The sequence below is a fragment of the Podarcis vaucheri genome (assembly GCF_965113315.1).
Source record: "Podarcis vaucheri genome assembly, chromosome: 3".
Classification (NCBI taxonomy): Eukaryota; Metazoa; Chordata; class Lepidosauria; order Squamata; family Lacertidae; genus Podarcis; species Podarcis vaucheri.
The window spans coordinates 63145190-63159323 of NC_138761.1; the positions used below are offsets into that span (position 1 = coordinate 63145190).

A 14134-nucleotide genomic window follows, 5' to 3' on the forward strand; every position below is an offset into this window, starting at 1 on the left:
AGACTGACTAATGTTTTTAAGTATCCTTAATGGTTTTTATATTGTGATTCTGTAATTATGTTAAAATACAAAGGGCAGTGCAAGTTTAGCAGTGATTTATTTGTTTTATAAATCTGGCTCTGAAAGCTTAGGGGAAGAAGCTCCAGAACAGATTTAGGGTGTGTGCAGAGGGAGGCAGAAGCCCCATTGTACAAATGAACCTCATTCCCCACGTGTGTACCCCATTTAGTGCTATGTTGAATTCCATCCCTGGTGCCAAACAGAATAGAATCACTCATTATACCTTGTAACTTTGCATGTAGGTCAAAAACTAAATTTGCTGCTACAGATTGTGTTGTCAAACTAGTCTTACAATTTTGGCTGCAATCTGATTTCACAAGCACGCTAGTTTGAGTGTATTGCTCCCCCCCCCTTTATTTAAGAGAAATTACACTATATTGCTTCATACTAGTACAGCTAAGTTACAACTAAAGCTCCTTGAGAGGTCTTTGTTAGTGCTTTAGGTCTTTTTACATCTTTTTTTCTTTACATGAAGCACCCATATTCTAGAAAAAGGCTAGGATAAGCCAGTCTGGCCACTGCATTATGGACCAATTGAAGTTTCCAAGTCATCTTCAAAAGCATCCCCATGTAGGGGATATGAAACATCCTTGCAAGAGTGACCTTCTTTGGATTCAGCCCTCTATCCTGTCATTTTTTTCCAGACACTTGCATGCAATTCTGTCTAGGTACTCTTATTTGGAGAGCGAGATGTGATTTCGTTACAATCTTCATGATCATTTTTATAACCTGTACTCTATATTTTACCAGTAGCATTGTAGTTTGGTGGCAGTCATGGGTAGGTACAGTCATACCTCGGGTTGAAGTTGCTTCAGGTTGAGCCTTTTCAGGTTGCGCTCCACGGTGACGGTTTCACCGCTCGTGCATGTGCAGACGGTCAAAATGACGTCTCATGCATGCGCAGAAGCGGCAAATCATGACCTGCGCAGACGTGGGTTGTGTTCGCTTCAGGATGTGAATGGGGCTCCAGAACAGATCCCATTCGTATCCAGAGGTACCACTGTGTTGACTAACAATTTACCATGGCATCCAAAGTCTGCAAGTAAGGCCTGTTTTTCTAAATCTTTTATTTGTTTCCTAGTAATAGGAGCTTTAGAAATAATGAAACGGTTTCACTTTTGGAGATGATATAACAAGTGGGAAATGAGTCCAGTGAATTACACAACTGGTTCTGATAACATACATAAGTAAAAATAAATGGCAAAACCTAATATGGCTAAATTACAAGAACTGGCTATTTATTTTCAATATTCATTTGAATGCATGACAAGTTTTAATGTGCCCACTAAGTTTTATTATTTGCCTTGCCCTTGATCTTTTTGTTAGTATTAAAATCCCACCTGTTCTTACGAAAGAATTTGTTCTTAAATAAAGTGGTTTTTAGAAGATTGTTTTAGGTACATAGTATAACATTTTTAAAACTTCCTTTGTTTTATTAGGAGTCCACATCTCCCGTTGTTTCACCGCAGCAATCTCCACCAACCTCTCCGCACACATGGAGGAAGCACAGCCGCCATCCCAGCGGAGGAAATAATGAGAGACCAGGGCCTTTTTGGGCTCCCTTTAGCGAAGCACAAGCAGGTATAAATAAATGTCTTGTGTCACGCTTCAAGTGTTGCCTGAGATTGTGGATTTCTTAATATAGCCTAGTAGTGCCCCATGTATGAGGCAGGCCACTCTAGGGAGGTACAGACTTGAATCAGGGAGACAAAAGTAATCCTCTGGCCCACCTCAGTATGTCCTGATCAGTATGTTCCTTTCACGCTAGTAAAAAGTCAACTAGGAATGTGCACCCTTGCCTTTTACCTACCATCTTGCCCCAGTACAACATCCCATCCTTTATTTTGGTCTAAGGAATCAATTGTACAATCCTGTTTTTTGAAAACTCTTAATTTCCATAAGATTTATCTTTGTGAGAATGCATCTGGCCCTGCAATATTATTTTGATCAGTTTTTGTTTGCTTTTGAGGGAGACACCTTAAGTGTTTCAGCTTCACACAAGACTGTTTTCTTTCTGGTCACTTGTACACTAGAGGAGGCCCAAACATTTTATTGTGATAAGGAAATTCAGTAGTAAAAAGTTGCGAAGGCTTGTTGGAATATTTCAGGCAACAACAAGAAGGACATAAAATAGAATGCATGTTCTGTTTAATGACGCTTCACATTAAAGCTTTAAATTGTGAATTTCATTGAAGAAGGCAATTTTAGGCTAACACTCTAAAGTTGGAATCTTAACCACATGTTTATAGCATCCAGTGCTGTAGGTCACACATGATCTGTTTGGAGGAGACAAGCCCTAAGCCCAACTTCCCATGACTTAGCAGCAGCAGGACCAGGGGAAGAGTAAAGCAGCCACAGTTTTTGCTCTATGTATCCGCCTGCTTGCTCACTTGTGGTTAACGATAATTTGACTTAATGTTACATGCTAGATGTGCTTATATGAACATTATTTGGTTTAGACAGTGACCAGAGGAGTAAGAGAGATGTTAAAATAGAGTGTAAACGCTATACTAAAAATAGCACACGATGTAGTGCTTTCAAAAATAGCTGAACCTTGAAAAAGAAAAGTAGCTAAGTGTTCCAAGCATTAGAAAATTAAGGGTATTTCAGTAGACTTTTTAATGGAACCCAAATCAATAAAAACTACTTCTTAGACTGTTTTGTGATGTTGGACAATGTCAGGGAATATAGCACCACAGCCAGGAAGCACAAACTGACTAGCATCTAATGTGGTGAGCATCTTTGAGGAGGCCCAGAAGAAAACCAAACCTCCAAATAAAACTATTTTTTGGTAGGCAGATACCAAGCAAGACCATGTATATTCTGCACTAAAAATAAATCTGCAACCTGCCTAAATTATGTACTGTTAGTAAGCAATTTGTCTTATTTTGTGTATTTTTTGCACATTTTCTCTTTGCATTATTTTTATCCATATTTTCCTAGCCTGGGTATGGGCAAGTACCTTGAAAACTTGCATCTAGCGTCCTAAAAAGCTTATTCTGTCACATTGTGTGCTTCCGAGTTTTCAGCAGATGTTGCCCATACATTGTCGGGTCTAGCTTATGGGCACAAGAGCTGCATTTTATTTTTATTTTTATTTTTAAAAAAGGAGGTTGAACTCTGTGCTTAGTACTATGTTTCATTAAATCATGTCATACTTATATCCCTCGTACTGCTTCGGTATTTGTCATCATTAGGATAAACCTTGGAGGCTTGATCACAATTGTTTCTTGATTTCTGCTTGAGAGTCCAGCTCTACTGTTCCAAAGTATCTTTGCTCAGTTTTCCAGTCTTTGCATGCCTCACTTTTTATTGCAGTTAGGCCTAAGTCTTAGGCAAGACCACCTTGAACTCTGATAACTTTATGGACAAATTTAATAATCTATCTTTTTGTTGTTGACTGTTGTAGGATAATGAGGTTTTTATTTCTGCCAGAAAGTGTATATAGTTTCAGTAATCAGTTGCTATTTGGTTGTACCGAGAAAGTCATAAGTAGCGGGCAGTTGAGAACTGCAGCTTGCTTGTGCTCCTGTTCAAATTTGCATTGAATAATTGTTGAGTTGATTTCTTAGGGCAGGATTCAACTAATGGGTCCCATCGGCGCAAGCGCTGTGCAAGGACTCCTCCCTCACTTATCCCCTGAAATTGACTTGGCACGGGGGTCAGGAGAACCTCTGGAACAGCACACAGCGAGAGCAGAGCAGAGTGGGAGATTGTTCCACCTGGCAAGCCAATGCTTGCTTTGACAGAACAGTCGCCTTATTGCAACATTGAATTCTCCATTTTAGGGTGATTTATCATTTGTGACATTCAAATTAGACAGTTTGGCAACATGTTATACAAATAATCTAGAAAGTTCAAAGAAAGGTATTTAAGGCAGCCAGAACAAGAATATAAAGCGTTCTAATAAAGTGTTCCTTGTTGGAAATAGAACTTCTGGGGCATGTTGGGACATCAGTTGTTAACAGGGAACCAAAGGGCATTGCTTGTCTTGAGAGCTGGCAGTGAATCATGTCACCTCATCATTTGTCCATCGCTACTACTTCACCACTTGCTCCATCTGAACCATCATTATTTCCATACTACTTAGATAGAAGCCAGAGCTTTTTCAGGTGTGTGTGTGTGTGTGTGTGTGTGTGTGTGTGTGTGTGTTGGGGAATATTGTTTATGCATAAACAACCCAGGCCCTACAGATTGGCAGCCATGTCAAAGAGTTTCAGATCAGCTGTGGTGAAGAGAGAGAAAAGTTAGCAACAGCAGGGAAGCTGGACAGTAGTGACCATAAGGAAGACTACTATTAGGCCATACTTGAAGTAATAGGGGGAAAGGCTTTTTCTGAGGAAGAAGTCTCCTTTGTCCACTTAGCAGCTGTTGCTGCTTTGCTACAGACTAGATCATTGATAAACAGAGCCGTTTTGAAAAGAATGGACAAGGTCAACTGTCAAATTTTGAGGTAGCGCTTCAGCTTTTAAAAATACTTTAAACAATCTAATTACTTCAATCTAGCGAGTTCATTTGCAAAAAGGTGTTATCATTAAATAGTCCAGAGTACCTCACCCCCGAAAAACTTCAGTAGAACAGGATTTACTTTTGTTAGATTTATTAATAGCACCCTTGTGAATTTAATAATAAAAACTGTTCCAATTCTTCCTGTGCTGGTTCTAAAGAGGAAAAGGAGCTTCACATCTTTCCTTCCTCTACCAAAATAGACTCGTATTTATTAAAGAGGGATTAATTTTCCTTTGCACTGAAAAGCGTGACCTTTCCTAGCAAAAGAATAGTAATCTGTAAGGTATTAATCTAGGAGAATTCTGCTTTTCAAAGCCTTTCCCCTATTAAAATAGTTTTAGTGCTCTGTGTATAGTCCTGCTAAGTATATGCATGAGAATGCTAAACTTTCACTTGTGATACACAGAGATTTAAGTTCCTGATTTTTCAATATACTACAGTTAGTATTTGTCATCCTTTTCTGGGAAGGGCACAAGTGCTCTTTGAGTGTGGTAGTGGCCTCCTGAATTAAGGAGCAGGCAACAATGCAGCACAGAACAAGAGGCAGACCATAGTCAGGTTCCAGCTCCAATCTAGAATTGTGAAAACCCACTTTAGAGGCCTTTTATTGCATAAGCGGTATATTATATTTGTTATATAATTTTTTTCTGTGATATCCTGTAGATATTGGTCTGTTACAGGGCATCATAGCCACACCATGGTTTGACCATTAGAACCATGCCTTTTGCTCAGTTGCTCATTCCTCAAATGCTTGTATCAAATTCCTTGCATCCTAGTGTGATGGCCAGTTTGTTGCATTCAGATCAGGCAAACAAGTTTGTCACATGGAGTAGTTTGTTTACTGAGTGGAAAGAAAACAGTCATTTGAACTGGGTTTCTAATCCTTCTTTGGAGATAAACTTTGGTTTGTGATAGCCCTAATTTACCTAATTAAGTTGCATGGGTCAGTGGGTTACCATAAACCAGGGAGTAAGAAGGGTAATGGGAGCATTTATGCCTGATTCATTTCCCAGTTTACCAAGCCCTCATTTGGCCTCATTGTCAGAATTAAATTATAGACCAGGGACCAAAGGGATGCATAGGTTCCTGTGTGGACCTTGTTCTGGGCTGGGGAATTGTTTGTTTTCCTAGGTAAAGGTAAAACCAACCACAGGATGGTTAAGTTCAGCCAAAGGCGACTATGGGATGTGGCGCTAATCTCACTTCAGGCTGAGGGAGCCAGTGTTTGTCCACAGACAGCTTTCCGGGTACCGCTTCTGTCCCCTGTTTTCCTAGGAACAGCACCCCACTCACATTAGTATCCCTCAGTTTTAGGAACATTTTGCAATGTGGCACTGCATTGAATCTAGAATCATGTGATCTCACAGAATTTGTCCCATGGTTCCTGGTTATGACTTTTCTTGAATAGACTGTGTGGCAGTCTTGAAATTGAACTGTTTTGGTTTTCAGGCTCCTGTAATACTGGTGATCCCATGTGGTCTGGCCATTCACCACCACCGCACCAAGAAAACTGGGTCAGTTTTGCTGATAACACACCAACCAGTACTATTTTAGCCATGCATCCTGCTTCTGTCCAGGTGTGACATTTTATTGGTATTCTTTTGATTTGCTTCATTCCAATTAATGTCAGTCATTTTCATATTGTCACCAAAGATTCATGCCGTGACTCTAAATGTGAGTGTGTTTAAGATCAGTCTCTGATCTATTCTTCTTTACATAAAATAACCTCTTTCACTGAAGATTCTTGATCAAGCAAATCTTTTAAGTTAACCTGCCAGCATATGCAAAACTAACTTTCAGCTTTACTTTGTCCTTATAATTATTTTAAACTATTCTTTGCATAGTTTTCATAGCTTTGTGTTGCTTACATGAATGTTGCTACTTCTATCTTAAGTATATTTTCAAAATACTTTCTTTAGAATCCCACCTAACCAGCACAAACTGGAAGACTTCTAAAGCTACTTCAATAAATAACTTTCATTTCCTTTCTTAGGTCAATATACAAAATGGTAGGCTATTGATACATTTATATAATGCTGAAGAAAAATGTTTCCTTTCAGGACCAGACAACAGTACGAACTGTAGCATCAGTTACTACAACAAATGAAATTCGTAGGCAATCAAGTAGTTATGATGATCCTTGGAAAATAACAGATGAACAAAGGCAATATTACATAAATCAGTTTAAAACCATTCAACCTGATCTAAACGGATATATTCCAGGTGAGTTCTTTTAAACACATAAGTTACAAAAGTACATATTTCAGTTTCCTACTAGTAAAGACACTGGGTTGATTTCTAAGATTCTGTAAGCAGAGTTGCATTCCTGGTTCTTGCTAATGGAAGGGAGAGGCAGGTTTTGTTGATTTCCCATGTGCCCTCCAAAATCTGTTCTAGTGGGTCGAAAGATCCTCTGGAACAGTGAGGCAAGCAGTGTAAGGAATCTTTTAATTTAAAGAATCCTCTGATTTATAGAAAGGAATCTTAGGCACCAACCTTTCTTGGACTTTATATACAATTTATATGCCATTAAAGTTTTGTGATGAGTGCTACAGTTATATTATTGCATACAGTATGATTCCAGATAATTTTTAAAACTAACGTTAGAAGATAGAACTCTCTTTAGAACCTCACTATTTCCAGTATTTCTGCAATACACTTACATATTTTTTCTTGCAATACACTTATAATCCTTCCAAGTTATAATTTTAGAATCAAAGTTAAACGTCATTGTTTTAATATTTCAGGTTCTGCAGCTAAAGAATTTTTTACAAAATCAAAACTTCCTATTCTTGAACTTTCGCACATTTGGTAAGTGTGAAATATAGCTAGGTTGGGGAAGTTCCTTTGTTTCAAATCATATTTCTTTGGTTGTGGAGCTGAAATGCCTAGCATTTAAATTACCTTTCATAATTTACATTAAAACATATCCCCTGCACTGTCAGTGTAACTTTTGCTGCAATCCTATACATGCATACTTGGCAGGAGGTATCACTGAACTTATTTGCTTATATCTGAGTAGATGTGTAGGCTTGAACAGTTAGAAGTGAAATCCTATTCCCATGCAGATCAAATAATAAACTTTCATCTGACCTAATTTTGAAATAAAGCTTACCTTTTGTAATATGGCTGTTTTATAAATCGCCATATTGCTGAATACCATATTGAAATAATATCATGATAAGTTTCAGCAAGGCAATATACCAGTGAGCAGAAAGTGAACACTTAACAGCTTCCCAAGGGGTAGCTCAGCTGAACCGATACTTTGCAGATAATTTGCATTCAAATATTTTGAATGATTCCTCATGTTTTACTTAAAAGGACATTTAAGAAGTCTAGGCTTAACCCATCTCTCAAAAAAACTCACTTTTCTTGTATAGAATAGCAGCCAAACATTTGATTCAGCAACACTGTATATAGTGTCTTTGATCCCATGTTGCTTGCTCTTTCTTTTTTGTAACAGAAGGCTCCTATTGGCTGAAATGGGAAGAAGTGATTTTTGCCAATTCCACCTTCCCCTCTAGTCCCTTGTGCCTACCACCCATGCTATTACTTATGGTACTCCAGTTTTCTGGAGCAGATATTCAGGAAGCATAGTGGATTGTAGTGGGAAGGTGAAATTGCTGAACATTGACCTCGTTTTAGAAGCAGAGTGCCAGACTGTGTGGTGTGAGCTTAAAGCTTTCTCAGTAAAAGTGAAGTTCAATAGAAACATAGTTTAGAAGTAATACTTTCCCTCGCCTTTTCAGGGAGCTGTCGGATTTTGATAAAGATGGTGCATTAACACTGGATGAATTCTGTGCTGCTTTCCATCTAGTAGTTGCTAGGAAGAATGGCTATGACTTGCCTGAGAAACTGCCTGAAAGTTTAATGCCCAAACTGATTGATTTGGAGGACTCAGCAGGTATTTCCTTTCTTCTGTAGAGTTTTGTTCCTTTAAAACTACTGTTAAAAGTAGGATGTCATTAGGCAACATAAAATTTACAGTGTAAATTGTACTAATTTAAGGTTGACTCAGAGTAGATTCATTGAAATTAATGGACTTAAACTAGTCATGATTATTCATTTCAGTGGGTCTGCACTGAGTAAAAGTTAGTTGAGTGCAACACAAAGGCCTGTTAACAAGGAAGCAATTTCTTATTCTTGGGGTGGTTTTGTGTATTGTGAGTCATTGTTTTAGAGTCACTATTGAAAATGTGGTGAGAGATGGTGGACTGAACTTGCAGTATGATCCCTCAAGCTAGCAACTACATTTTTGTAGCCAAGCTCTATTTCTTTGGAAACTACAAGTAAACAGATTCAAGGGTGTTTAATCTTAGCAAACTCATGTACCCAAAAGCAATATGTGAAATCCCTATGATTCCACAAATAAGTTAATGAAAACTATATTAATGTTCCTGTTTGAGACTTTAGTATGATTGCTGACATCCCAAGGGCTGCCCTTGAAGGTCGGGACCTTTTGGAATAGAATTTCCATGAGGGTCTGTTACTAGAAGAGACTCTAGCACCTCTCCCAACCTCTGTAGGAGAAGAGAGATTGGAACTTCCTCCAGTTTGTAAATCCCGTTTTCAAGCTTCTGGTTTCTTATTTCAGTATCTGTGTCTTATTAATTTAAATTGCAAGAGTGTTGCTAGGAAAACCTTTTAAAATAGAATAGTGTTACATTCCTTGAGCCCTATAATTTTAAATTATCACTGCTGCAGTGTATATATTTTGAAAATGTGCATAGATAACCTTGCGTTACAAGCAAGCTTCTGTAATAAGTGAGGTTGATACACAGAACAAATTATAGTTAGTAAAGCTTTGAATTGAAACCTAATTAAGACGTTAACACACGATTGTGCTTGACTTTCATAGTGGTTCCTGTTTCAGAAGCAGGGGATCAGTCTGGTGAGGTAGGTTATGCAAGTTCACCAGCAGAAGCACCTCCAAGCAAATCGCCGTCAATGCCATCACTAAATCAAACATGGCCCGAGCTGAATCAAAGCAGTGAGGTTAGCAAACAGTATCTTACTTTGAAAGTTTCTTATTTTAAAATCTAATGTATGACACAATATGAACTAGATGCCACTGTGCCATAAAAGCTGGCTTATGTGCCTCATTTTGAGTGTTCACTTCATAAACTGAGCAGAAATATATGGCCTTGATCCTAAGCCATAATACATAAGGGTATATTTTGAGATTGTCAACAGGTGCTCAAACATTTAATTATTAATCTATACTTCCTCTTAATCATTAAAGGTGGACTGTTCCATCGGTGATATGTCCTCTATTCAGCATTAGGCCTGTTGTTACCTCGGTGGCATAATTTCTTGACAGTAACAGTGCCTGTGCAGAAGACCAAGATTGGAACAGGTCTTTCAGGAGGATCTCAAGTTCTCCAAACTATCCTCCTGAACGTCCTGAAAACATAGGCAAGTTTTGCACTGTCAAGATCTGTTGTAAACCAGGCTGCTGTTTAGGCTGCAAAAGTAAAGCTACAGGGAGCCAGGTAGAGGGCCTTCTTGGTAGTGGCACCCACCCTGTAGAATGCCCTACCATCACATAGTAAGGAAATGAGTAATTATATAATGCATAGGAAACTTGAGTAAAATCCACTAGGTAAGAAATACATATTCTAACAACAGAAATATCAGTTACCATTTACTATGCTATGCTGGCTCAATTAATAAGCATAATTATAGGGAAATTTTGATTCAAAGAAGGACCAAAAATTACTATTGATTTGCCTGGTATGCATAATTATGGCATTGCTTATTGCAAAAGGTAATAATTAACAACAACAGGTGAGATTTTTAAAGAGTTGCCATATTATTGGACTGGTAGATGTCTTAATGGCTATTAGGCAAAATAGTTGCTTTTGGAATGTATGTGAGGTAGTATGCCTCGTGATTGCAAGTTACTAGTGTCAAACCAGAGATGGCCATTATTTTCACACTTCAGTTGTGAGCTTTCAGAGGTTCCTGTTGTTCCAGCAGACCCTAAACTACCTTTCTTGGTTGGAACCTACAGGGCAATTCCTAAATTGTTGTATATGTAAATCTTCAGGCATCCAGTAGTAATTGGCATGTCAAGGTTCCTCCGAAGTTAGAAGCCTAGAGGTGAGGAATGAGTAAAAATACCCAGGCATATGATTTTTATTTAGTTATTTATTTCACACAATTGATATACTATAAGAAAATGAATTGAAAGGTGTTTCCTTGTAATCAAGAGATCAGAGGTATGTGAATGAGAAGAGCAACAAAAAAGGGGTAGTATATTTTTTTTAACTGAAAGTAATACAGAATGCTTGACAAATACTACTAAGACTAATGTGTATTGGGTTATATTTCCAAAAATTCTAGAACAGCACTTAGCACTCTGATTCTTTTGAATTATTAATCCTATATACTGCCAAATCAAAGTGTAAACAATTATGTAGGAAATTCAATATGTTTACATTTCATGGCAGGCTTGAGGCCAGTTGAGTTTTTATGTACAAATGTATCTAGTTCAAATACTTGCTAAATCATGTTTAATCTTCTTGGAATGAACTTTTGCATTGTTTTGCTTATTTGGGAAACCTATCCAATTTTCAGATTACGATTTCACTTGCCTTTCTTTGCATTGTTTGGTTTGTTGGGGGTTATGTGGAGATTGTATTTAAACATGCTGTCATCCCCACACTCACCTATCTACTTGGAAAGTTAACTTATGTCAAATTCTTACACTGTTTTTAACAGTTAGGTCTTCTTGAGGAGTCTTGACTCTTCATATTGGAACTGCCTCTAGGGTTGTCAAATTGATTTATTTTTTATTTTATTTAAAATATATCTACTGTCCAACATGCTAATCTGTCTGGCATTTTTAGGATAACAAAGATTGTGCTACTGTCTCACTTATAATTCATAATACGCAGTAACTTACTCTTCATTTAACTAGATCAAATTGTTGTGAAATACAATGCTCTAAAACATCTAGCAAAGCAAGTTGAATCAGTGTGAAAATATTTTCAGTAACATTACAGTACAATGTTCCTATATAAACTATTTCATTGTCCACTTATAAAGGTGTAGCAGTTAATGACGAGACCTTATTAATTGTTACTCTACAAGTATCAGCAGTATCAGACAGGGTTAGGGCCTGAAAATGTAATACTGTACATACTAGAAGTCAGTACAAGATCCAGAATCAGGGTCAACAAGGGATGATGATGAGTGACAGAAGTGGCCCCACAGGTAATTCAAGTAACAGAGCTCCCCACTAGATTTCCCTTCTTAGGTATGAAACATTCTGGTTGTTGTTTTTTAGGTTCCTAATTTGATTGCCAGGTACTGACATAAGTCACAAGCAGGATGATGTTGTGGCATTTAGCAGCCATCAACAGAAAGCATTAAGATTTAAATCCCTGATACATCAGGCATTATCTTGGGTAGAATCGAAACAGCTGCTTAAGGTTCATTCCAAGGAATTCTGCTGGCCTGGTGGGAACTTCTAATCTCCATGCCATATCACAAACAGCCCGCATGCAGTATGGGGAACTCCTTTTGAGGAAACATGTCTAGTTATAATGGATTAGTCATTATATCTAATATTCATATTCTTAGGGTATACAAGTTTTCATGAAGTGTGTTTTTCTAAATGGAGCATAATATTTCTGTATCTGGAAATACTATTTCTTAGGGAGTTTTTGATTTTCAGAGCTCTTACTAAGAAATATGTATAGCAAATCAATGCATATTAATTATTTCATGTGCCCCTTATACATTTTCCCAGCCACATGTGATCTGTTTATCCCTGAGCAGCTGTTTATAGATAAGTGGGCCCATATTACTGGGAAAAGATATAAAGACCACCTGAAAGAGGTTGCTGAAGTGTTTTGGTTTGACTAATAAGTTACTCACCATTCCACTAACGTGAGATACATTAACACCAATCTTCTACAAAGTAATCTGCCTTTCAAATCCTAGATCAAATCTTAATTTCTTTGATGCCTGGTTTTTGCTATTGTGTCCATGTCTTTTTTTTCTTTTCTTAGCATGAAAAACCGACTTGGCAGTTGTGTATTATGCCAGAGCATGTTCTGTATCTTGTTGAAATGATTGCCAAGGTGGACCTCCCTATTGATTTACCGAGTTTGAACTCCTAATCCTTAGCATTGTTTCAATTATAAATTAAATATTTCTACACTGGTATAAAATGTACTCAGATTAGAAACATTTTTGAGGATTGCTTCGGGGATTGCATTGGCAAGTTGTTGGTAATTTTGTAAAAGTGTTATCTGTAGCTTTTATTCCTGATTCATTTTGAGGTGAAAATTAAAACAATGTACAAAAATCCAGGAAAAATTGGAGTACACAGGGTTGTATCCAAAGTAGCACTATGTGAATATTCCATCAGTGCAGGGATTTTTGTTTGTGCAATGAAACATTCTCCCCCATCCCTCCACCAACTTGCCCCCCACATTTCCCAACCTTCTGTTGAAATTTTTAGGATGGCACGGGATGGGGAAGGGGGAAGGAATTCCCATTGCACAAGTGGAAATCATTGCACTGATATGGATATGTTAGCTGAATGCTGCCCATTGTATTTACACATACAGCATGATCAGACATTATAAGAGGTTTCCATTGTCAGTAGCTTGATTTTGTTGTTAAAACATATACACTTACTTTCACAGAAGGGAAATCTCTTGATTTGCTCATACCCTATGCAATACTTGACAGTTAAATTCTTGGTAGCATTGAGAAGCCGAAAGGATGAAGCTCAAAATACATTTTTTAAAATGTGTGTTGACAGTTTTTGCAAATAAAACAACTGCCATTGCAACCTCTGAACTACCTTAAATCTTCTCCAGGAAACCTTTACTCCATCTCTCATGCTGACTTGTCTCTCCTCTGTCTGTTCAGCAGTGGGAGACATTTAGCGAACGCTCCTCAAGCTCACAAACTCTGACCCAATTTGATTCTAACATTGCACCAGCTGATCCTGTAAGTCAATCACTTAGCTTGCTTGTTTGAAATTAATTTTATTAACTCTGAATTTTCATTAATTGTATCTTGCCTGTTAATGCATGATTCTACAAAGCTTGGTGGGAAATGGTGGCAGAAGTCATACATTTTATCTGCTTTAAAATTTATTGGAGGAATCATATGTCTGCAGTATGATTCAAGTTTAATTATAGAACATTTTATGAGTTCAAGAAATAAAATGCAGTCTGTTCATTATTATTATTTTTGAAGTATCTTCAGTGTACAGAGTGTGTTGAAATTCTTATTCATTATGGTTGTGACACATTTTAGCTGCCTTGTGCTGAAAAACAGGATTGAAATTAGAAAATAAATATGGTAACTTGCCAAAGACCAGTTTGAACAAGGACAGCCAAAGTCACACGCAGATCCAGTCCTTTCATCCCAAAGCCCACACATAAAGCCCTTTTTTATAGATACCATGTAATCGCATTTGCTAATCTTCATTTTTCTACTTCTCCTAAGTACATGTCACTTCTTTCATGAACACAACCACTGTCCTCTATGGACAACACCATGGCAACAGGCGTTCCTTGTCTGTATAATGGCCCCTATG

General features: G+C 37.7%; 1 protein-coding gene across 6 annotated transcripts in view; it reads left to right on the forward strand.

Moving 5' to 3' along the window:
- The window catches only part of REPS1 (RALBP1 associated Eps domain containing 1), a 39602-nt gene that overhangs the window by 10691 nt on the left and 14777 nt on the right, over positions 1-14134 (forward strand). For 3 of the 6 annotated variants that reach the window (XM_082215911.1, XM_082215916.1, XM_082215912.1), the window contains exons 4-10: positions 1500-1641; positions 6019-6146; positions 6630-6792; positions 7317-7380; positions 8319-8473; positions 9428-9564; positions 13459-13539. In XM_082215911.1, coding sequence (XP_082072037.1) covers positions 1500-1641; positions 6019-6146; positions 6630-6792; positions 7317-7380; positions 8319-8473; positions 9428-9564; positions 13459-13539 — 870 coding nt within the window. The remainder of the gene's footprint in view (positions 1-1499; positions 1642-6018; positions 6147-6629; positions 6793-7316; positions 7381-8318; positions 8474-9427; positions 9565-13458; positions 13540-14134) is intronic. The other 3 variants (XM_082215913.1, XM_082215914.1, XM_082215915.1) reach the window with 3 other exon arrangements.